The sequence below is a fragment of the Acomys russatus genome, chromosome 7, assembly GCF_903995435.1.
Source record: "Acomys russatus chromosome 7, mAcoRus1.1, whole genome shotgun sequence".
In the NCBI taxonomy this organism is placed as follows: domain Eukaryota; kingdom Metazoa; phylum Chordata; class Mammalia; order Rodentia; family Muridae; genus Acomys; species Acomys russatus.
In genome coordinates, this window is record NC_067143.1 from 45175875 (window position 1) to 45197884 (window position 22010).

General features: G+C 39.4%; 1 protein-coding gene across 2 annotated transcripts in view; it reads left to right on the forward strand.

Annotated features, from left to right (window-relative positions):
• The window catches only part of LOC127191695 (lysosomal Pro-X carboxypeptidase), a 50011-nt gene that overhangs the window by 23868 nt on the left and 4133 nt on the right, over nucleotides 1-22010 (forward strand). The window contains exons 2-8 of one of the 2 annotated variants that reach the window (XM_051148955.1): nucleotides 3426-3566; nucleotides 6276-6377; nucleotides 10576-10757; nucleotides 11408-11565; nucleotides 12689-12858; nucleotides 19406-19570; nucleotides 20277-20464. In XM_051148955.1, the coding sequence (XP_051004912.1) occupies nucleotides 3426-3566; nucleotides 6276-6377; nucleotides 10576-10757; nucleotides 11408-11565; nucleotides 12689-12858; nucleotides 19406-19570; nucleotides 20277-20464 (1106 nt within the window). The remainder of the gene's footprint in view (nucleotides 1-3425; nucleotides 3567-6275; nucleotides 6378-10575; nucleotides 10758-11407; nucleotides 11566-12688; nucleotides 12859-19405; nucleotides 19571-20276; nucleotides 20465-22010) is intronic. The other variant, XM_051148956.1, reaches the window with a different exon arrangement.

Below are 22010 nucleotides of genomic sequence, written 5' to 3' on the forward strand. Positions count from 1 at the left end.
AAGGAGGCAGGAGGATGCTGGAAATTCATGTTGTACAAAGGACAATTCAGAGCCTATTTCTGTCTTAACATTTAGGGAAACCCTAAGGAAAAAAAAAATGGAGCTGTTGACTTTGTAAGAATAATTCTTGTAATTCACTGAAAAGCCTCATTACCTCTTGCCCATCTTGAGTATTCCTTCTTAGGATTTAGTGTGCTTCAGGCTAGGTACGGCATTCTTTGTTTTGTTTTGTTTGTTTGAGACATGGTTTCTCTGTGTAGCCTTGGCTGTCCTGGACTCACTTTGTAGAGCAGGCTGACGAACTCACAGTCATCCACCTGCCTCAGCTTCCCTGAGTGCTGGGATTAAAGGTGTGCTCCACCACGCCTGGCAGGCACATCGGTTTTTTAAAATATATTTTACTAATTTATTCATATTACATCTCAATGGTTATCCCATCCCTTGTATCCTCCCAGTCCTCCCTCCCTCCCTCTTTCCTCTTACTCCCCTCCCTTATGCCTGTGCCTGAGGCATGTCATTCTTAATACTATCCTTCTAATCACATAGGTGCTCATCCTCCACCATCCCAAAGGCTCTGGTATAGCTCTTTCCTGTAGTTGTGCGTGAATGTTACCACTGTAAGAGAGTTAATAGTTATTTTAAATGGGAGCTCACATTCCCCACTGGGAGACCATTAAGGCCTATGGAACAGATCTGGACACGGGGGCCTGCACAAATGGACGCACCAACCAAGAACAATGGTGCAGAGACCCAAGACTCTGTTCACATGTAGCCTATGGACACAATGGGTGCAGAGACCCAAGACTCTGTTCACATGTAGCCTATGGACACAATGGGTGCAGAGACCCAAGACTATTCACATGTAGCCTATGGACAGCAGATTCTTCACACATTGGGGGAAGGGGGGGGCCTTCTGCTGAACCTCTGACCTGCACTCTGTTGCCCACAATTTGATCATTGCTCCTTGGCAAGATGGATTTGCCAGCTCACCTAGGAAGGGGATGCAGGCTATTCTGATGAGACCTAATAGGCAGTGGTCAGACAGAGGGGTAGGAGGGCCCACCCCCATCAGAGGTCAAGGGGAGGGGAATAGGGCCGATGAGGGAGGGAGGGTGGGAACAGGAAGATAAGAGCGAGGGGATAACAATCGGGATGTAATGTAAATAAATTATAATAAATTATACATAAAAAAGAAAAAAGGTAAAAAACCTTAAATATATATATATAGAGTTCCACTGCTTAAATTATTCTGTCTTTTTAAATTTTTAACATGGTTTATCTATCTTGCAAAGTCCAAATACCTTCTGTATGTTATGTATGTTATTTCTTTCAGTATATATGAAACCTCAGCTTGTGTAAATTCATTTTATTTATTCATGATAGAGTAATTCCAAGATTTAGTCAGCTTTACATTCTAGCTCTTAAATTTCAGGGTATGTAAAAAATAAAAGCATTTTTAAAATGTAGCCAGAATAGTATGGTTACTTCTAGCAAGTATTTGGTGTCAGTTAATTTCTTGTCTATATTAAAATTAACCGAATCACTCCACTTTATCACTTGTAACTTACTTGTTCAAACTAGGGTCCAATCCTGGGTTGCATTGTCTCTGGTTAGTGTGTTCCTTAAAACTCACTTCATCCAAAGCAGTCCCCTGACCACCCATTGCCTTGTAAAATGTCCCACCCTCAGATTTGCCCAATTGCCTTCCAGAAACTGAGTTTACGCTACCACCTTCTGTACTCCCTTCTTTGGAGTAAAGTCAAGATTAAGATAAAAATGGAACATTTTAGGCAAGAATGAATCACAGATGGTATGTGTTTTATGTTGTATGCATGAGAAGGCATGTGTGCCCTGCCTGCCCAACTACCTGTGGTGCCAATATTGATTATTAGAGTAAGGTGATGAGAGCCCAGTGCTTTTTGTGAAGTTGCTCTTTACCCAGAGACAAGAGCGTTGTTTGTGATATCAAAATTTGTTTTCCTTTTTCTTTTCTGGTATTTTAGAATATCATTCATAAGTCTTGTCTGAATCAGTAACTTTGTAGAACTATCATTTCTCTATCTTAGTCATCTTTCTTCAGTAGCTGACTTTTAGTTACTAGCTCTCCATCTTCAGTCGGGACAACTTGGTACTCTGGAAGACAGTTCTATCAGAAAGGCAGCTCCACTATGAGATTCTTAACCACTAATTCCCTGTTTCAAAGTGAGGAATTAATTTATGGTGGCTCAGTGGACACGTGAACTTTGGCAAGTGAACTTTAACCTTGTTTACATGTTTTCTTATATATTCATAGTTTTCATGAATTGAATGTTTGAATCAATTACAGTCTTTACTTTTGTAGTTCATTGTTCTAGGCTAGGCTTATTAAAATATGAGCCAATAGTAAACAGTTCCTTTGTTGCTGGCCTCTTCATGTGTTAGTACAGCTTGCTTGCTCTTAAGCATGCCTTTGCTTCCTTGTGCAGTAGTATGTATTGGCCTACCCTGTAACGTCTTTGTCCCAAGTGTCATTCACACATTTTGGTAACAAGCCTTTGCTGTAGGCATTCTATCTACATGGCCTAGGAATCCAATAACTGATACAATGAGACTGAAGTGTAATTTAAAGCTGCAAGCACTACACTGGGTAGAATCTAAACTGCTACTAAATCTACCAGTAAACTAAAATAAACTACTCTAACCCTCATAACCTACTATATTCCAAGAACTTGCCAATCTGATCACTTTATTGACAATTACTGCATCCACTCAAGGCATTCCTCCACAAGCCTTAGTTTCTTTATTGCCTCTTTTTCCTAGAAATGGTGCTAGACATCAGCATCCCAGCATTTGGAGTGTCTGCTGGTAGTGGGAATCACACAATTCATACATTTTTTTCCAGTGGTCTTATTTGTTCTTGATTTCCATTTTAAAAGTTTGAATAATGAAAATTTGGACAGGCATTTTGAGAACCAGTGGGATGTGTTTATTTGAAGAGTCCTAAGACATTTCATTCTGTTCTCACCATACTAAAATGTGAAGTATGAAAGATGACGCTTATGCTCAGTTTATCCACTCTACAATGTGCACATATTTCAGAAAATCATGCTGCAACATGATATAAAGTTTTTAATTTTCCATTAAAATTATTCAGATTAAAAATTTTATTTGGACATTATGTTTTTAAGTAACACTTGATTTTTATAATTAAAAATTTTCTTTTATACTGAAAATCTTAACCACCATAACAAATACTGCTTCATCTCAGAATATAAGCAAAATAATTTCAAAATGACATTAGAATTAATAAGGACAAATGAACTTTAAATTTTCTTTTCATTATTTTTGTATTATAGGTTGACTTCAATGGAAGAATGACTCACCTTAGTATTAATTTCAATTGCTTTTTCTTCAAATATGTCTTGCCTGTTTTGTTTTTATCATAGGTTGACCACTTTGGATTTTCTGACACAAGGACTTTTAAACAGCGGTACCTGATAGCTGATAAACACTGGCAGAAAAACGGCGGATCAATACTTCTCTACACTGGTAATGAAGGGGACATTGTCTGGTTTTCCAATAACACGGTATGTGCACATTAGTGAGGTGTTTCTGTCTTTCCTAGAGATAAATGGGAGAAAATGTTCAGCAGTATAGATGACCAAGAATTACTGTTTTAATTACAATGACCTTCAGAAGTAAAGAGAGAGTGCACAAGATGGCTCAGCTATAGAGGCTCGTGACCTGACTTCATCTCTGAGCCTGCTTGATGGAAGGAGAAAACCAACTCCTGCACGTTCATTTTTGATGTCCTCAAGTGTGATGTGGCATGTCCCCTCCTGAAATAATAATAATAATAACAACAACAACAACAACAACAATAATAATAATAAATTCAATAGTAATAGAAAGATGGCAAAAGTTCACAAGTAAATAAAAAGTGTCAGTGAGACAGGGCCATTAGCTAGGAATTCAGGGACAACGTGTGCTGTCATCTAGTTCAATACCAGACTGAGCTACATGAAACCCAGTCTCAACACAGACAGACTGACAGACAGACAGACAGAACCGTTTTTTTCTGGGAAATTTAATTATAATACCAGTGGATATTATTGTGTGTGCTTGGCTTGATTATGGCCTGAAGAAGGTAAGTATAAGGTAGGAATTTTTCTATTTAATACTGTATTTTTAAAGTGAAGAACTGTATTATGTGTATAGTAGATGATCAATAAATATTTATCAAATTAACAAGTAAGACTGAAACAAAACCAGTGCAAAAAAGGAAAATATATAAAAGTTTGACTTTCAAGTTGGAAGGACAGAGGTAAAGTAGCTGCATTTTCATTTAGTTTCTTGTTCCACTTGTTTTGAGTTTGTTATAATTAAAATAGTATAATCTATTGATTTGCTTCACTAAGTATACTTTCTATCACCTTTTAACAATGCATCCATATCATGGTCCTTATTGCTGTAGGTAGTTTATTATATATATGTGTAATAATATAAATGTATATGTAAAAATAAAAAAATTTAATAAAAAATTAAAACAATTTGGAAAAAATGAAAGAAAGTCTCCTTTACATTATGCCAGTGCTGTGACTAGAAAATGCTAAATTTCTGCTAAGAAGCTAGTCTGTGAGCTACTGTTAATTAGGGAATAGTGCCATCTCTGGTGCCAGTGTCTGGTGTGGCACCATACTCAGGAGATCTCGGCAAATGTTTGCTGAACTGAACTGAGCTGACAGAAAAGATATGAATCTAATCATACTGCTACCCCCGTATTCACTTGTGATTATTTTCTTCAGACAGCCAAAACCCCAGTCTGCTGGGCATGGGGGTGCATACCTCTATGTAGCACTCAGGAGGCTGGCATTGAAGACTGTGAATTTGAGTCTCTTTTCCTCTGTAGTGACACCCAGCCTGTAAAACCAATCAATCAAAAGAAATACTTAAAAAAAATAAGTATTGGTAGTGCATGCCTTTAATCCTAGCATTCGGGAGGCAAGGGCATGCAGATCTCTGAGTTCGAGGCCAGCCTGGTTTACACAGTTCCAGGACAGCCAGAGCTACACAGTGAAACCCTGTTTAGAAATAAATAAATAAATAAATAAATAAATAAATAAATAGACAAACAAACTGGAAGTAAAATAGCTCCTGAGAAAAGACATCATGAGTGACACCTGATCTTTTAGTTAGTGTCCAGATTCCTGGGGCTATTTTGTGTAAAACAGTACTGCTTTGTCTCTTTCCTTTCTGTTTTGTTTTTCATTTGTTTGAGACAGAGTCTATGTAGCCCTGGGATATATGGCAGGAGAGAGCGGCTCCTTGGAAGAGAAGTGGAGTCTTGAAAACCACAGGTGTTATGCTCACATGTCCATTATCCCTGCATGTAGCTCCTTTAATTCTTTATCGATTGGTCAAAACAGCCAAAGCCATTTTGAGGTTCCTCTGCCTCATTAGGAAATAGTAACATTCAACACCCACAGCATCCATCAGGCTTTATTTAATCCACGTTCAACCTTCTGGTCAATGACTGCTGTCTGCCTCGGATGCTTTCTAAGGGAGGAGTCCAAGGGCACCATCCAGTCAGAGGGAAAGAGGCAGCAAATGGCTGGTGAGGAGCCATCGTGTGGATCAAGGAAGTCTAGTGGCCCTTGGTGACTGCTCTGCATGACAGCCTGCATTTCAGTCTTGGCTCTGCACCTGTGTGGACATGGAGCCTTGTGTCTCAGTGTCCTTGTCTGTAAAACCACAGTGCTTGATCTTGTTTATTGTGATAATGAAGTGAATTATTACATGTAGTGGCTGGAGCAGCATCTGACACTTTGTAAGCGGGAGCTAGTAACAGCTGCTGTTAGCTCCTGTTAATGTCCTAAGATATAAGATGAAAGGCCCAAGGGTGTTTAATATGATTATTTGTCTTTTAACTTCCTTTTGTTGTCTGTGGATGTCTTTGAGGAGCAACTTAGATATCTTTACCTCCTTCCTAGAATACTAAGCACAGTGCAGTTTGAAGAGTGACATAATATTCACTCAGGGTCAAAGGGTCAGGTGAAGAAGAGATGAAGTGACTAGCAGATGACTAAATTGATCTTTTTAAGTTCCACTGTAGTACAGTATAATATAGCTATTGTGGATTTCTGCCCCCATGGAACACATGGGTGTGGGGGCGGGGGAAGATGCACAGTTTTTCAGAGAGCTCTTTCTAGTTTAATATCTATTTCATATGGTTTGCAAAAGCTCCGTGCGATGTTTCACTGCCTAATTTTACCTATGGATTCATGAATTCTTCCTAGGGGTTCATGTGGGATGTGGCTGAGGAGCTGAAGGCTATGCTGGTATTTGCTGAGCACCGGTACTATGGGGAGTCCCTACCCTTTGGTGAGGACTCATTCAAGGTAAGTACACATTTTTTTTTAAGTTAAAGATTTTGTCTACCCCTTTTGGTAGTTATTTGTTTAACTTTTCAACATTTTATACTCACACACTGTGAGATCACTTTAATTTGAAGTGCCTAGAAGCTCAATAATTTGTACTTTATCTTTTCTTTATATATACAACTTCGACAAAATGAAAATTTTTCTTTCTATTTTTGCTAAGGATCTAGCCCAAGGCGTCCTGAGTGCGAGCAAACATTTCCACTAAGCTCTGTTCTCAATCCTACCTCAAGACCTTTAAAGCCATGCTTCCTTTCTAATTACTATTACTTTTTAAAAGAAAATTCAGAATTATTCTATGTATATGACTGTTTTGAGTGCATATGGCTGTGCACCGTGTGGAAGCCTGATGCCTGAGAAGCCCCGAAGAGGACACTGTGTCCCCTGGAACTGCAGCTAGAGATGGTTGTGAGCCACAGTGTAGGTGCTGGGAACCAAACCCCAGTCTTCTGTAAGAGCAGCAAGCTCTCTTAACTGCTGAGCCTTCTCCCCAGCTCCCTGTTTGGTGTTTTTTGTTTGTTTTGTTTTGTTTGTAGTTCTGGGGGCTTGAGAAAGGCCTAACATGTTCAAGGCAGGAGCTCTACCATCAAGGGGTGCATACAGCCTCTGTTAGTTAAGGTTCAGTCATGCACACGGGCTTTGGCCAGGTCAGTCTTATTCTATTGCTTCACACAGTGGAGGAATTTTCATTATTTCAGCAGTGTCAGTAAATAATTCTACTCCAAAAATGAGAACTAACTTACTGTTCCTGCCTCAGGGGTAGAGAATGCAAATATGTAAGAAGTTGTTTTCAGTAACATATAATCAGTATATAAGAATAAATGAGTTCTACGAGGTCATGTTATCTCTGGCGCTCCCACTAGCTTTTCCCTTCTTACAAGAGCCCCTGGTCTTTTTCAGGCTATATACGTAATGAACCAGGATACCATCTCAACCACTGAATGCCTTTGTTTTCCAAGTTTCCTGTTAGTAATATTTTCCTTAGGGAACTCAGTTAAAGTTAAGACTTTTTAAACCAAGGATCTCATGTACTGAGACATTTTCCAGGTTCCTTTAAAACATGAAAATAAATGTTACGTTAAGATGTTTGTGCAGTGTCTAATGTCTTCCATCTCATTCAGTAGAGTGATACCATCCTTTTGTGAATTGTCAGCTAAAATATTTTGGGAATAGTCATATTTAGGCTGTTTTGAAAGGCTGTTTAGGAGCTTTTAAAATTTTATATTCAGTTAACTGAATTTATTATGTCATGACAAATGAAGTGAGTTAAAAATAAGTCAGTGGCAGAATGGTTTGCTGTAATTTTTTGGGTTGGATGGCCAGTTTTGTTCTTTAGTTTAGTATTTTACATACACATGTAATAGGCCCCCAAACCACTGGGAAGCAGTCAAGTTGTTGCACATTGCATCATACCTTTCTGTAGGTTATAACAATCAATATTCTATTAGTAAGGTGAACCCATAACTGATTTTGATATATATGATTTTTTTCTCTTTCTGTGCTCACAAAAGTTGGCAATAGCATAAGTGATGTTATACATATTATTTGAGAATTGGGAACAATTGCACTCATGTATACATAATCCATGTAAAATGGAAGTGAAATATGACAGTGAGTGACGATGATAAGTCAGTGTACATTTTGGATGAGGCGAAGGTTAATGGATTGGGTGTTACAGATAGGACAAAAGGAATGGTAGGGGCTTTGTGACACAGTAACATGCTAGTTGACTGAAGATGTCAGGGGAGAGAGACCCAGACTGAAGGTAAAATAGGTGAGTCTGACAAAGGTGTGTAGCTGTATTGGTTATGCCGTGGACATAAAGCCATCCTACTTTAAATCAGGAGTAACCTTGTTTGTGCTTGGTTGTTCAGGGATAGTGTCTAGCTATATAATGAAGGCTGATCTTGGACTCATACTCCCCCGGCTCTGTCTCCTATTCCAATGGTGGAATTGCAAGCATGAGCAAACACACTAGACTAGCACAAAGCATTTATTACCTCACAATTCCTGTGAGTGGGGAATTAGGAAGAATTAGTTGGGCAGTTCTGCTTCAGGGGTCTCTCCAACCTAAACATTGGACAAAGTAGACCTGACCTAGGCAGTCCTATGTCGTCACTAGAACCAAGTCACTACGAGTAGCTCAAGTACACATGAGTGAATTAGGTTATATCTATAAAAGAAAGGACTAGGGACAGTTTATAGAGACGTTTAAACAATACCATTAGCCTCAGAGTTTAGCGCTTCACCACTTGCAGAAGGAAATGGAACTACATCATCATGGAACTTTCTAAGTGGCTTTCCTTTTACCCGAGGATCATTTTCTTCCATTAATCTATTGTTTTCCTTCCAGTATATTCCAATTATAGCTGTCTGTGACTGGCAGCTGGACTTGTTCCAATTGTTGCTGTAGCAAATATACAATCTTTCCAGTAAAGAGTGAGTTTATTCTGACGGGGCATCTTTTCCTCAGTCATCTGTGTGGGATTTAGTTCATCTTGGGCAGCTTAAATACATTTGTGTCAAGACTTGAAATTGTAACAGCTATGTATTAAGATTAATCTTAGTTTCATAACCTATCACAGTTATTGCTAAATGTTGTTTGTGGGTTGCCTTTATTATTTCTACAACCTCAGCAAAGCCTTCTGCAAATAGCATGTAGTGAAAATGACATTTGGAAAGGAGAATACAGAGTCATAACAGGATTGGGCAGAGAACATTCTCCTCCTGTTGGAGGAACAAGCTTGCATGCTGTGTAACGGTGTTTGAAATGGTGACATTTGCAGTGTAGGACCAAACCAGGAATCACATTGTCAGGATGGTAGAAAGAGAGTATTTAAGCTCTTTCAAGGAAACACATAGGGTGGGTTCATTTCCCTTTGGCCAACTGCCCTGTTGAAGGAGTGTGGGACCCACTGAGGTGAAACTCTGAGGTAAAAAGGATGGGTGGGTGGGTGGGTGGGTGGAGAGGCACATGTCTCTCAATGTCTTGAACATTCTTCACTCTCTGGATCAGTGTGGCTTCCTCAGCACAGGACCTGGGCCCTAAACTTTGCTCAGTTATGCTACGAGCTCACATCTCGTCTCTGCTCTGTTGCCTTTGTCTGACAGTTAGATTAGACCTCCAAAGCCTTTCAGGCCAGTTCCCCTGGCTAATAGACCTTAGGGGTTGGCAACTGTTTGAGTTTTCTTTCTTTCTTTTTTTTTTTTTAAGTGGTGTGTGTGTGTGTGTGTGTGTGTGTGTGTGTGTGTGTGTGTGTTGGTGGTGAAGCAAACTGGGCTCTGTCCAGGTAGAACTGGTAATCACCAGGCAAGAAGGAGAGTAGTGTTTTCAGGGTCAGAGACTTGGCAGCAATTTTTCAAGTATCTCAGACATACTATTGTGACAACTCTTGCCTCAGTTCTATTTTTACTCAGAAACAAGAATATCCTTCAAGCCTCATATGATCACTGACATCCACTCATAAGACATAAGCTAAGGGCTTACGAAGCCTACTTTAACCGACCGACCCTGTGGGTGCCAATATCATTGCTCTAAACCATTGCTGTTAATTCTGGAGGATACTGAACTGGTGGGGACGAGCACCTCCATCATCTACTTAGGGAAATGGAGGCAGTTTGGGCCTGATGAATGCCACTGTATGGCTCTTGGAAATACCTGCCTAGGATTTCATCCCTAGGTTGATTTCTTTTGTAAATCTTCCTCAAATATATTATCTTGACTACAAATAAGGAGCTTTATAAATTAAAATAACTATACATCATTGTCATGCCTATAGTTATTTAAATTTCTCAACAAAAATTAGAGTTGTGGCAGAAGAATCAAACTGGCCAAATGTTCAAGTCGACCATAAGCAAGCTCTCCATTTCTCCTTTAAGGGCAGTATTTTAAATGTTTAAATATGTGCTAGGTCTTGCTTCCTGCATTGTATTTGAAGATAAGCTTTAAAAGCAATAAAATTACATTTGCTTGGAAAATATATCATGTTCTCTCACAGACTTAAAGTTACTTCTCATGGGTAGCTTTGACTTGGGATTTTAGCCCAATTGTCTGGAAATCTATTTCAAATAATGAAAACATTGTTCTGTACCTAGCTGCTATTATGTCCACATTTATACCTGCTTTCTTTGTCTTTGTTCTTAAAATAAATAAATACAGGATTCCCAACACTTGAATTTTCTGTCATCGGAGCAGGCTCTGGCTGATTTTGCAGAGTTAATCAGACACTTGAAAAAAACAATCCCAGGAGCTGAAAGTCAACCTGTGATCGCCATTGGGGGCTCTTACGGTGGCATGCTTGCAGCCTGGTTCAGGATGAAATATCCTCATATTGTAGTTGGGTAAATACATTGATTCTTGACACAGTTCTTAATAATCAAGAGAAAATTAGAGATTTGTTTTGGGTAAAGCAGGCGCCATGCTCTGTTATATTGAAACTTCCCTCTCATTAGCAACAGTATTATAGGCCAGGTATGGTGGCGCATGCCTTTAATCCCAGTACTTGGGAGGCAAAGACAGGTAGATCTTTGTGTGTTCAAGGCCAGCCTGGTCTTGTGAGTTCCAAGGCAGCCAAGACTATGTAGAGAGACTATGTCTCAAACAACAGCAACAACAACAACAACAACAACAAAAGCAATAACAACAAAACTACCCAACAGCATTCTATTTCAAATCATCTTTATTCCATTTCAATTTCCATACTAAAGCTGGATTGAGTGCCTGAGAGATGTTTTGGTTGTAAGGGCACTTACTGCTATTCCAAAGGACATGAGTTTGGTTCCTAGAACCATGTCAGGGGGCTCCTGATCCAGACACACACAGACACAAACACACACAAACATGACACACACACACACACACACACACACACACACACACACACAAACATGACACACACACACACATTTTAAAAAGCAAAGCAAACAAACAAAAACCATGAGAAGATGAGTTACGTTTCTCTCTTTCTCTTTCCATTTCCCTGGTCATTTAGAGCTCTTGCAGCTTCTGCTCCTATCTGGCAGTTTGAAGAGTTGACTCCCTGTGGTGTGTTTATGAAGATTGTAACTCAAGATTTCAGGAAAAGTGGTCCACATTGTTCCGAGAGCATCCGCAAATCCTGGGGTGCCATTAACCAACTCTCAAGTACAAGTAAGCTTTCATTAAGAGAATGAATTAACAGTTTATTTTCTTTAACTTTTAACTTACTAAAAATCAACAGTACCACCTTTAACAAAAAGCTTTTGTAAATAATCATGTGCATTTGTTGTGTTGTCTGTGTATGTGTGTGTGATGTATTATATGTGTTTGTATTGGTTTTTGTGTGTTATGTGTATGCCTGTTATATGGTATGTGACCACTGTTAGGTATGTATATTGAGCATGTGTATGTGTGTGTGTATAGGTCAGAGGTCAACTTTTGGTGTCTTTCTTCCAACCAGTCCTTTTTTTTTCCTTCTTCTTTTTGAGACATAGTTTCTCACTGGACCTGAAGCTCATCAATAGGATAGGCTTGGTTGGCCAGTGACCTTCAGGGATCTGCTTATCCTTTCCCCTCCTGATCTGAACTGGAGCTCCAGGCACACACCACCACTTTGGGGTTTTCATATGGGTTATGGGAATTCAAACTCAGGTCCTTATGCTTGTGTAGCAGGCACTTACCTACCGAGGGATCTCCCTAGCCTAATATCACCATATATGAAACACACACATGCACATACATACATGTTGTATCTTGAGAACCATACTAACAAAATGCATAAATGAATAAATTTTTACAAAATAAATGCTTGGTATTGCTAGCATCCAGATCGAGAAAAGACAAAGCCAGCATCTCATAGGCTTTCTGCCGCAGTCCTCAGTGTTTTTTCACACCTACTCAGCAGATCTCCCTTTGCAGCACAGGCTGACTTTCTGATATCTGCATCTTAGTAATGAAAGTTGCGTGGTATGTGAGAGTTTGTTTGTTTTTGATATGCTGTATTTTGTGCGATATTCTAATTATTAAGTGCACACATTTGTTTTATTTAGTTTTAGCTTATGCATTCTCCTTACTACTCTTATTTATTTCAATAGTATCTTAAACTAGGGATTAACATTAATTTTGGTAAGTTCTATGGGTTTATGTAGTTGCCCTAAAAGATTTTGTTAAATGTTGGAAAATTTTTTGGAGAAGCCAAACTTTGGAGAAAAAAAAACTTGTGTTTTCTGTAATACCAAATAAAAAATAAGTGACTGGTTGACACTGTAGATTAGTAGTGTCCTTTTATCTGCAGGCAGTGGCCTCCAGTGGCTCACAAACACTCTTCGCCTATGCAGACCCTTGACGTCTGAGGATGTCCCAACTTTGAAAGGATGGATAACTGAAACCTGGGTGAACCTGGCAATGGTGAACTACCCTTATGCAACCAACTTTTTACAGCCTTTGCCTGCTTGGCCTATTAAGGTAACAGAAAAATGCCATATGGATGTGTGTGTGTGTGTGTGTGTGTGTGTGTGTGTGTGTGTGTGTGTATCCATCCCCCATAGGGACACTGTGAAATTAATGATTGTGGAACCAAGTGACGTTAGGCATGCTAGCTGTCTTCTGACCTCAGTTTATCTTTTGAGAACTGGAGATAAATCTCATCAGTTACAGCATTATAGGAATAAGAAATAAGACCAATAGTTGATGCTGATGGAATAACTATTATATGCCAAATTCTGGGCTGTACTTGGCATATGTAATATGTCCCATTTTGTGATACATGTATCATGTCTAAATCCACATAATACATTAGCTAAGCTTAATAAATGGCAGGTTTTATCATAGTACTGAGAGGCCGTGAACTGTTAAAGGCGGTCTAAATGCTACACTTATCATGGGTGATCTCCATGCCAAACAGCAGCATGCAAGGCTCTCTTTTCATGTGCTGTGCCTGTAGCTGCTGCCTAACACTCTGTGATTCTAAACAATGGGACTTCTTCTCCAAGGCTCCCTGTCTTCCTCTGTACAATAGCACAAAAGTAAATGTGCAGAGTTCTGTTGAGGACCATGCAAATGTTAGATTTGAAGACACTCAAGAATTGTACATCACTATAATTTTATGTTCTTTTTCCAGTGTGAAAACATATCACACTCATTTTTCTTTCTTTTATAATGCTAGCGTTTCTTCTCCTTTGAGACAAGGTTTCTTTGTGTAGTCTTGGCTACCTTGGAGTTAGGTCTGTATTGACCAGGTTAGCCTCAAACTCAGAGATCCACTTGCCTCTGCCTCCCAAGGGCTGGCATTAAAGGCCTGCATCACCATCGCCCATCTATGCTAAAATTATTTTCACAGTAAAAGGATTTATCACATATGTTCATCTTTAACTTGTTGTTGTTGTTAAGAATGCCTCTCTTAGCTTTAAAAACAAAGTCTGGCAGAGTTCATGGTTAAGGTTTGAGGATATAATTAATGGTATTTCTAAAGTGGGTATTGGAAATAAAACAAACCTTAGTCATGTGAGAGCATGGTTTCAAAAGTACCACTTCTCCACCTAGTACAGTGAATGGGCCTTGGACCTCTCACATACTGACCTAAAGCACTGACCCTCTCTTTACTTCTTATTTTGAGACAGGGTCAGGCCTTGAAGTACTCCAGGTAGGCCTCCCAAATAGCTGGGATTACAAGCCTGTGTCAAGCCTGGCATGGTGGCGCATGCCTTTAATCCCAGCAGAGGCAGAGGCAGAGGTAGGCGGATCTATGTGAGTTTGAGGTCAGCCTGGTCTACAAAGTGAGTCTAGGACAGCCAAGGCTACACAGAGAAACCCTGTCTCAAAAAACAAACAAACAAAAAAACCCCAAACCAAAAACAAACAACAATAACAAAAAGCCCCACAAAACACCAAACACAAAACAAAACAAAACAAAAACCAAGCCTGTGTCACTGAATCTGGTTCACAAGCACTTTTAATTTAGCAGTTCCTTTATTAAAACTTTGTAGTTAATATGAAGCATCTATTTTCTGTTGGAGTTATGTATTGTATGTACAGGGTGTTCCACAAATAAACAAATAAATTAAATGTCATTTTTTTGTCTTCCCTTTTTAAAATGATCACTTTTTAATTTGTCTTTTGAGTTTCGCACATTCATTTACATTGTCTACTGTTAACAGAAGCTACATACCCCCGGGGAAATAATTATAGAGTTGGTATGTAGAACACAGGCAAAGGGAAAATAGAAAACCCTTCTGTCATTTGACTGCTCAGTATGCATGAAAACCATTGAACCTCTTCTTAGCTTTTACATAGCATTGTTGTGGGGTTTTTTTCTTAATATAGTTTTTAGGTTAACACACAAATTAATGGGTTTCACTATGAGTTTTTCATGTCTATTAAGGGTCATTGTTTTTTGTTCTAAATCACCTATCTCCTTCTTTGTTTTCTTCTAGCCTCTGTTCCCCTACTATTGCTGGTCCTTGTCCTTTCCCCAAACAGATACCTTCTGCTTTCATATCATATGCATTCTTTGCATCTCTCTAGTTCTACTCCCCTGTGTTAAGGTCTTGTCCTCTCTGCTCATGATCCCCCTTTTGATTTTAAGACACATAGTCATACACAGCCCCTCCCCCCCCCACAGACATAGAGAGACAGAGTGTTTTAAATATTTCTTTTTAATGTATTATGTATACAGTGTTCTGTCTGCATGTATGCTTGCAGGCCAGAAAAGGGCAATAAAGCTCATTCTAGATGGTTGTGAGCCACCATGTCGTTGCTGGGAATTGAACTCAGGACCTCTAAAAGAGTAATCAGTGCTCTTAACCTCTGAGCTATCTCTCTAGCCTAAGAGTTTTAAATCTTTGTTCCATAAATGAGAGAAAACATGCAGCATTTGTCTTAGTCTAATTTCTTACACTTAACATGATGTTCAGGGGCTAACGACATGGCTCAGCAGCTAAGAGCACTGACTGCTCTTCCAGAGGACCCAGGCTCAATCCTTAGTACCCACACAGCAGCTTACAATCCCCTGTGATTCTAGCTTCAGAGAATTGTGACACCTAAGATCAGGCACACATGTGGTGCACATGTAGGCAGAACACAATATACATAAAAATTTAAAAAATGACTCCCTGTACCATTCAGTTTCCTGAAATGTCACTGTTTCATTTTTCTTTATGGCTTGATAGAATTGCCTATTATTTTTAAATACCACATTCTCTGTTGGTGGGCATGTTCAATTTTTCTAGACATTATGAATAGTGTAGCAATGAACAGGGATGTGCATGTGTCCATGTATCTTTGTGGTATGTTGCCTTACTGTCTTTCAGTTATTTAGCCAAGAGTGGTAGTGTTGTAGTTCTAGTCTTTTGAGTAGCTTGCTTACTGAAGTGCAGAGTGTCTATATTAGTTTATATTCTAACTAGTAGTATATAAGAACTCCCCTTTCCTGAAACCCTCACCAGCATTGGCTGTCATTTGTTCTCTTGATCATAACTCTTCTGTCTGGGTGAAATGAACTCTCAAAGCAATTTAAATTTGCATTTTCTTGATGGGCAAAGACTTCACCACTTTTTCAAGTATTAGTTGGTCATTTGTCTTCCATTCTTCCTCTCTTTGTAACCCCCTTCCTTCTTCCTCCTTTTCCCTTCTATTTTGCTTTGGCACACACAAAGGGGTTTTATTTTATTTTATTTGCTTAGTTTGAAAGCTTTAAATCCACAGAACATTGGCAAGAATAGTTCCATAAAAGTTGATATGCCTTCATCAGGACTGAACAACTATTAATATTTTTCAGTATTTATTATTATTATTTTACTTTTTGAGACTATAATAATCATTTCGTGCTTTCCCTTTTCTCCCTCAACTCCTCTCATGTACCCTGTTGCTCTCTTTCTCTCTCTCAAATTCATGGTCTCTTTTTCTTCTATGTGTGTGTGTCTCTCTCTCTGTGTATTTCTAAATGTATAAGTACAACCTGCTAAGCTCATATAATGATACTGTCTATAGATATATTCATGGCTGATCACTTGGTACTGGATAAAGCAGTTGGTGTGTTTTTCCCTGAGGAAGACTGTTTCTTTTGTTCTCACATTGTTTTTCCATCCTTCCATGTTATATATATATGCCATTGTCATTTCTTCTTTTGGAGTTGTGCTTGTTCCTGATCTTATTGCTGTAACTAAATACCTGACAAAGAGCAGCGTAAGTGAGGCAGCCTGTATTTCAGTTATATTCCAGGGGACACAGCCCATCCCAGAGCAGCAGCAACAGCAGATCACACTGTACCCTCCCGAAGAAGCTCTCATTCTCTTTATTATTCAGCTGAGGCCTGAGCCTATGGATAGTACTAGGTGGATCTTCCCTCTTTAGTGAAGCCTTTCAGGAAACACCCTCACCCATAGCTAGAAGTGTGTTTCCTTGGTAATTCTAAATCTAATTAAGATGACAGTGAAAGTCAACATCACGAATGATTGTCCAGTTTCATGGCCATATTGAATAATGTTCCCATTTCAGCTCAGGTGTTGTTAATTAATGCCTCTGTCGTTTCTTTGCCTCATGTGGCTAGGTGTTTTGTCAATCTGGCTTATACTTTCCCCCCAAGAATCAACTCCCCCATGAGGATTTCTTTAAGTCTCCATTTCATTAATTCCTGCCCTGATCTTTATTATTTCTTGCTATCTGATGCTTTCGGATTTGTAATATTCTCATTTTCCTAATATCTTAGGGTATGTCACTAAGTTATTTATTTGAGGTATTTATGAGTTTTAAGTATTAGCACTCATACCTATGACCTCCTAGAACGGGGTAAGGGTTCTGGTTAAGATGTGTTTTCCTTTTTGCTTGATTCTGAGTGTTTACACAGTTCCTGTGCAATCCGCTTTAGACCCACTCATCATCCACAGTATAATGCTCTGTCTCCATGTTTCTGTGTAGTCTCTTCTGCTAGTGATTTCAAGTTTTATTGCACTGTGACCTGCTAGTATGTAATGAATTATTTTGAATCTTTGGTAGTCCATCAGATTGGATTTGAAACCCAGAAAAGATGTATTTATCAGATGTAATATTCTGTAAATGTATATTAAGTCCATTTAACCTGTGGTGTGATTGAACTCTGAGGACACTTTGGTACGTTTTGGTTTGAAGAACCTATCTGAAGATAGGGGTAAGGGGGCTGGAGAGGTGGCTCAGTGGGCGGGAATGCATACTGCTGTATCAAACCACTCAAGATGTAGAAATACACTTTGTCACCAATGGCGGTAAAATGGAAAATGACAAGACTATTCTAAAATGAGCTGTGAAGTGAAAAGTCGTTTAGGGTAAGTGCAGAAATGTCAAGTGAGTGAGATAAAGGAGAGACACAGAGAAAGGGAAGAGATAGAGGGAAAGTAACACTACATATGAGAACAGGAAATGAAGGAGTGGGAAATGTGTTATGTGGGAAGACAGGAGGGCCAGAACCTCATGAGAAGAGCAAGGTAAAGGGAACAGGGGGAAGGGCAGTAAGCAAGAGAGTGGAGAGACAAAATTAAGTGAATGCAAGAAGGGAAACAACATTTTAAAAATTAAAATATTTTTTAAAAATAAGTAAAATTTAGAATATACTGAAAGTACAAAGTATAGAGAGAAGGAAACATGGGGGTAAAAAGGAAAAAGAAACTTAGGGGGAAAAGGCATTGCTCAATAGTGAAAAAGTAGATGAATATAAGAAAGGAATAGTAAAATCTGTAAAATACAGTGAAGCTGTAATTGCACTGAAAATGAACAGAGGGAAACCACAAATGTAAAAACATCAGAAAAAAGGGAAAGATAATGAAACAGAAAAATAGATTAGAAAAAAAGATGAAATATTGGGTGTTATATAGCAAGATCCTGTCTTAAAAAAAAAAATAAAGCAGTGTGTGGTGGCCTATGTTTGTAATCCCAGTGCCAGGGACATGGAGACAGGTGACCCCCTTAGTGTGAGGACCAACCAGCCTATCCTAGTGGATGAGTCCCAGGCAATGAAATAAGGTAGAAAACACCTAAGGAATGACATGTACATATACACATACATGTACACATGTATACCCACATGCATGCACAAACAAATTTTGCATTCTCATGAAAATATAGTCCTTCATTCAGCAAAGAGTTAGTTATTAGAGACTTTGCTAGGCAGCGAGGGAGATGTTCTGAAATTAGATGCATGCAGGACAGTATTCTAGAGGCTGTGACACGAGTAGGCGCAGAGCTGGGCGTGGTGGCCCACGCCTTTAATCCCAGCACTCAGGAGGCAGAGGCAGGTGGTCGATGTGAGTTTGAGGCCAGCCTGCTCTACAAAGTTAGTCCGGGACAGCCAAAACCCTGTCTCAAAAAACCAAACCAAACAAACAAACAAAAAAAACCAACCAACCAAACCAAACCAAGAATAGGTACAGAGTTTGGTGGGGGGGGGGGAGTGCTTTAGTTCTTCCAGGCTGGGAAACCTCAGAAAGGAGGGGAAATTAGAGGTGGGTGTTGTAAGGATGAATTGGGTAACCACTCATAGATTTAGGGAGTGGAAAAGAGGTTTGAGGAGAGAGGGAAAGAGCGGAAAGAGCCTGGGGTGTGAAGAAGGTCTTGCTGGACCCTGGAGCGAAGGCAGTGAGGAAGAAGCTACACTAGGGGGAGAGCACTTGGCAGACCATGCAGGTGGCTGATTGAGTCCACCGCCCTACAGAAAAAGTGAAAGGCTCTTTTCTTTGAAAGAGGACATTATTCCTCAGAAATAGAATTTTTTTTTCCAGACAGGGTTTCTCTGTGTAGCCTTGGCTGGGCTGGACTTGCTTTGTAGACCAGCCTGGCTTCAAACTCATGGCGATCTGCTTGCCTCTGCCTCCTGAGAGCAGTGATTACAGGCATGTGCCACCATGCTCAGCAGAAATAGATTTTTTTGAAGCAATGCATTAAGATGTTTATCAACATTTTATGATAAAAAAATTGAGATAGCATTTCCTCTGGTACTAAACTAATTGTCTGTTCATCTTTGACTCTTCCTATGCTTATCTCTTAGGTAGTGTGCCAGTATTTGAAACGTCCTAATGTGTCTGATACAGTGCTGATGCAAAATATTTTCCAAGCTCTGAATGTATATTATAATTACTCAGGCCAAGCGAAATGCCTGAATATGTCACAAACAGCTACTAGCAGTCTCGGAGCTGTGGGCTGGAGCTTCCAGGTGAGCATGTGTGATTTCCCTGAGCTCAGTGTGCTCCTTACTGACACCATTGCACCGTAACTTATTACCTGGCATTTGGCTTCCTAACCTGCATTCAAGTCTGGCCAGTGTGAAGTTGCCACATGACCCTCCCCACCATCTTTCTCCTTAATTCTTTCCTTTCTTTCTCCCCATATTTAGTCATCAGCAAATATATCATTGATCACAATCTCTTATATTTCAAAGACATAAAAATAAATAATTTATATGACATTGCCATAAAATATAGCCTGGTGAGAAATCTGGATAAAGTAACACTATACTAGACCTTGACAAGTCCTGGAACAGAGGCATTAGGTAGACACAGGAGAGGAGAGTCTAAAGTGGCTCTGAGTCTCCACTCCTTCACCCACACAGTAAGACTCATAGGGTTTTCTTGACAGTTAAATATGATCAAAGATATGAAAGAAGACTCTTTGCAAAAGAAAAAAGAAAGTTAAAAAAAAAACACACTGTACTAACTTCTGTGACTTCTCGGCTGTGTCTTTCTATGAGAAATACAGGTTGTGTGGCAGAGAAGTTGGGAGTGGAGTCGGGTAGAGGGTCGAAGCTGATTTGATTACAAGTTCAGACCCTCACTCTGAGACTCAGCAGCTGAATGACCTTGCATAATTTACCTCTGTTCACCTCATTTTCCCTTTGTTTCTTTTCCCACTTTGCTCTTCAGGCTTGCACAGAAATGGTCATGCCCTTTTGTACTAATGGTGTTGGCGACATGTTTGAACCTTCTCTGTGGGACTTGGAGAAGTTTTCCGATGATTGTTTTAACCAGTGGGGTGTGAAGCCACGGCCTCATTGGATGACTACCTTGTATGGTGGCAAAAACATCAGTTCACACTCAAACATTGTTTTCAGGTGAGTTTGCTGTTTGATGGAGACACTTGCAAAATGGCCGAGAAAATAGAAATAGGAGAGTGCTAGGTAATAAAAGTAGCATAGAATACAATAGTGATGCTGTCTCACTTTGCTATTGAGCTCCCGATACAAGGTAGGTGCTCAGCAAACACTTGTTGGGGAGCCGAGGCCTCAATAAATAGTAGCTATTAAAGCCCCTCTTTGGCAGTTCTTTTCATTGTACAGTAGTTTTCTTGGGAGGATTTGTGTTTTCTAAAACCCATAGATTATTTCACCAATGGTGATTCAGAAGGGACTCCATGAAGAACTAACATCATTTCACAGACAAATCAACTATGGTCAGTGATTAAATGAGGCTGATTGTTGGGGATTTTACCCAGCAACCTGGAGTCTCCCAGGAAAGCAGTATTTTATTTTATTTTTAGATTTCCCAATGGCTGGCATAGCTTTCCTAGGTCCGAACTGAGAAATCCAGGTCCTCGTGCAGGATAGGTCTCTCAGCAGTGCCAAACACTGTTGCTAAGTCACCAGGTGCTTCAGATGACCTTTTAAATCAGAGGCAGCTTGCTCATCACGTGGCTGCAGGGACATTTTTGTTTTGCAAATAATGGAGCATTTCCTGTCTGGGTGGAGTTTTTTAAATGGAATAATGAAAAGTTAAAGAAAAAGAAATCTATATACTTAAATTTTCTGTAGAGGAAAATTGTGGCTCCTAGTTGGCATGGGAGTAATAAAAACAAACAAACAAACAAACAAATAAAAGCATGTATTTTGCCCTATAATTATATCCTAGGTTGCAATTAAAATATTGCTTAAAAAAAGATAAGTATATAATAATAGCTCAGGGAATTTAAAATTGTATTTCAAATACAGATATACGCAGTATACCTGAATACTTATTTATATGTTTGCCCAGAAAGAGCTGATGGATGGGACTGAGAGATGACTCAGCTTGGGAATATTTCCTGTGTGAGCAAGAGGACCTGAATCCGGGTCCTCAGCATCATGCTAAGACTGACCTGTGGCACATGCTGGGAGCCCTAGTTGTTGGGGGTCAGCCAGGCTAGCCAAAATGGTTAACTCCAGGTTCAGTGAGAAAGACCATCTCAAAAAAGCAAGGAGAGGAATAGAACACACCCAAAAGTGACTTCTGCTCCCTGCACATACTGAGGTTCATGCTCACCCACACACATGTGTGTATACACACACACACACACACACACACACACACACCACAACACACATATATGCATGTTGGTTGAATTAATGCTTTGTATATATAGTATATATAGTTTGTGCCACATATATTGTTTGGTTTGGGTCTCTCAATCTATGTAAAAATTTGTTTCATTTCTGTCGTGCACTTGTGAATTGAGGCTATCATAGGCTTTTACTGAAAATTATGCAGGTAGTAAGGGTGTAAAATTTGGATTTGTTCATTGTTCTTTTCACAGCTATGCACAGCTAAAGGTACTCACACACACACACACACACACACACACACACACACACACATTCAATATACACATATCCACACCACATAGAT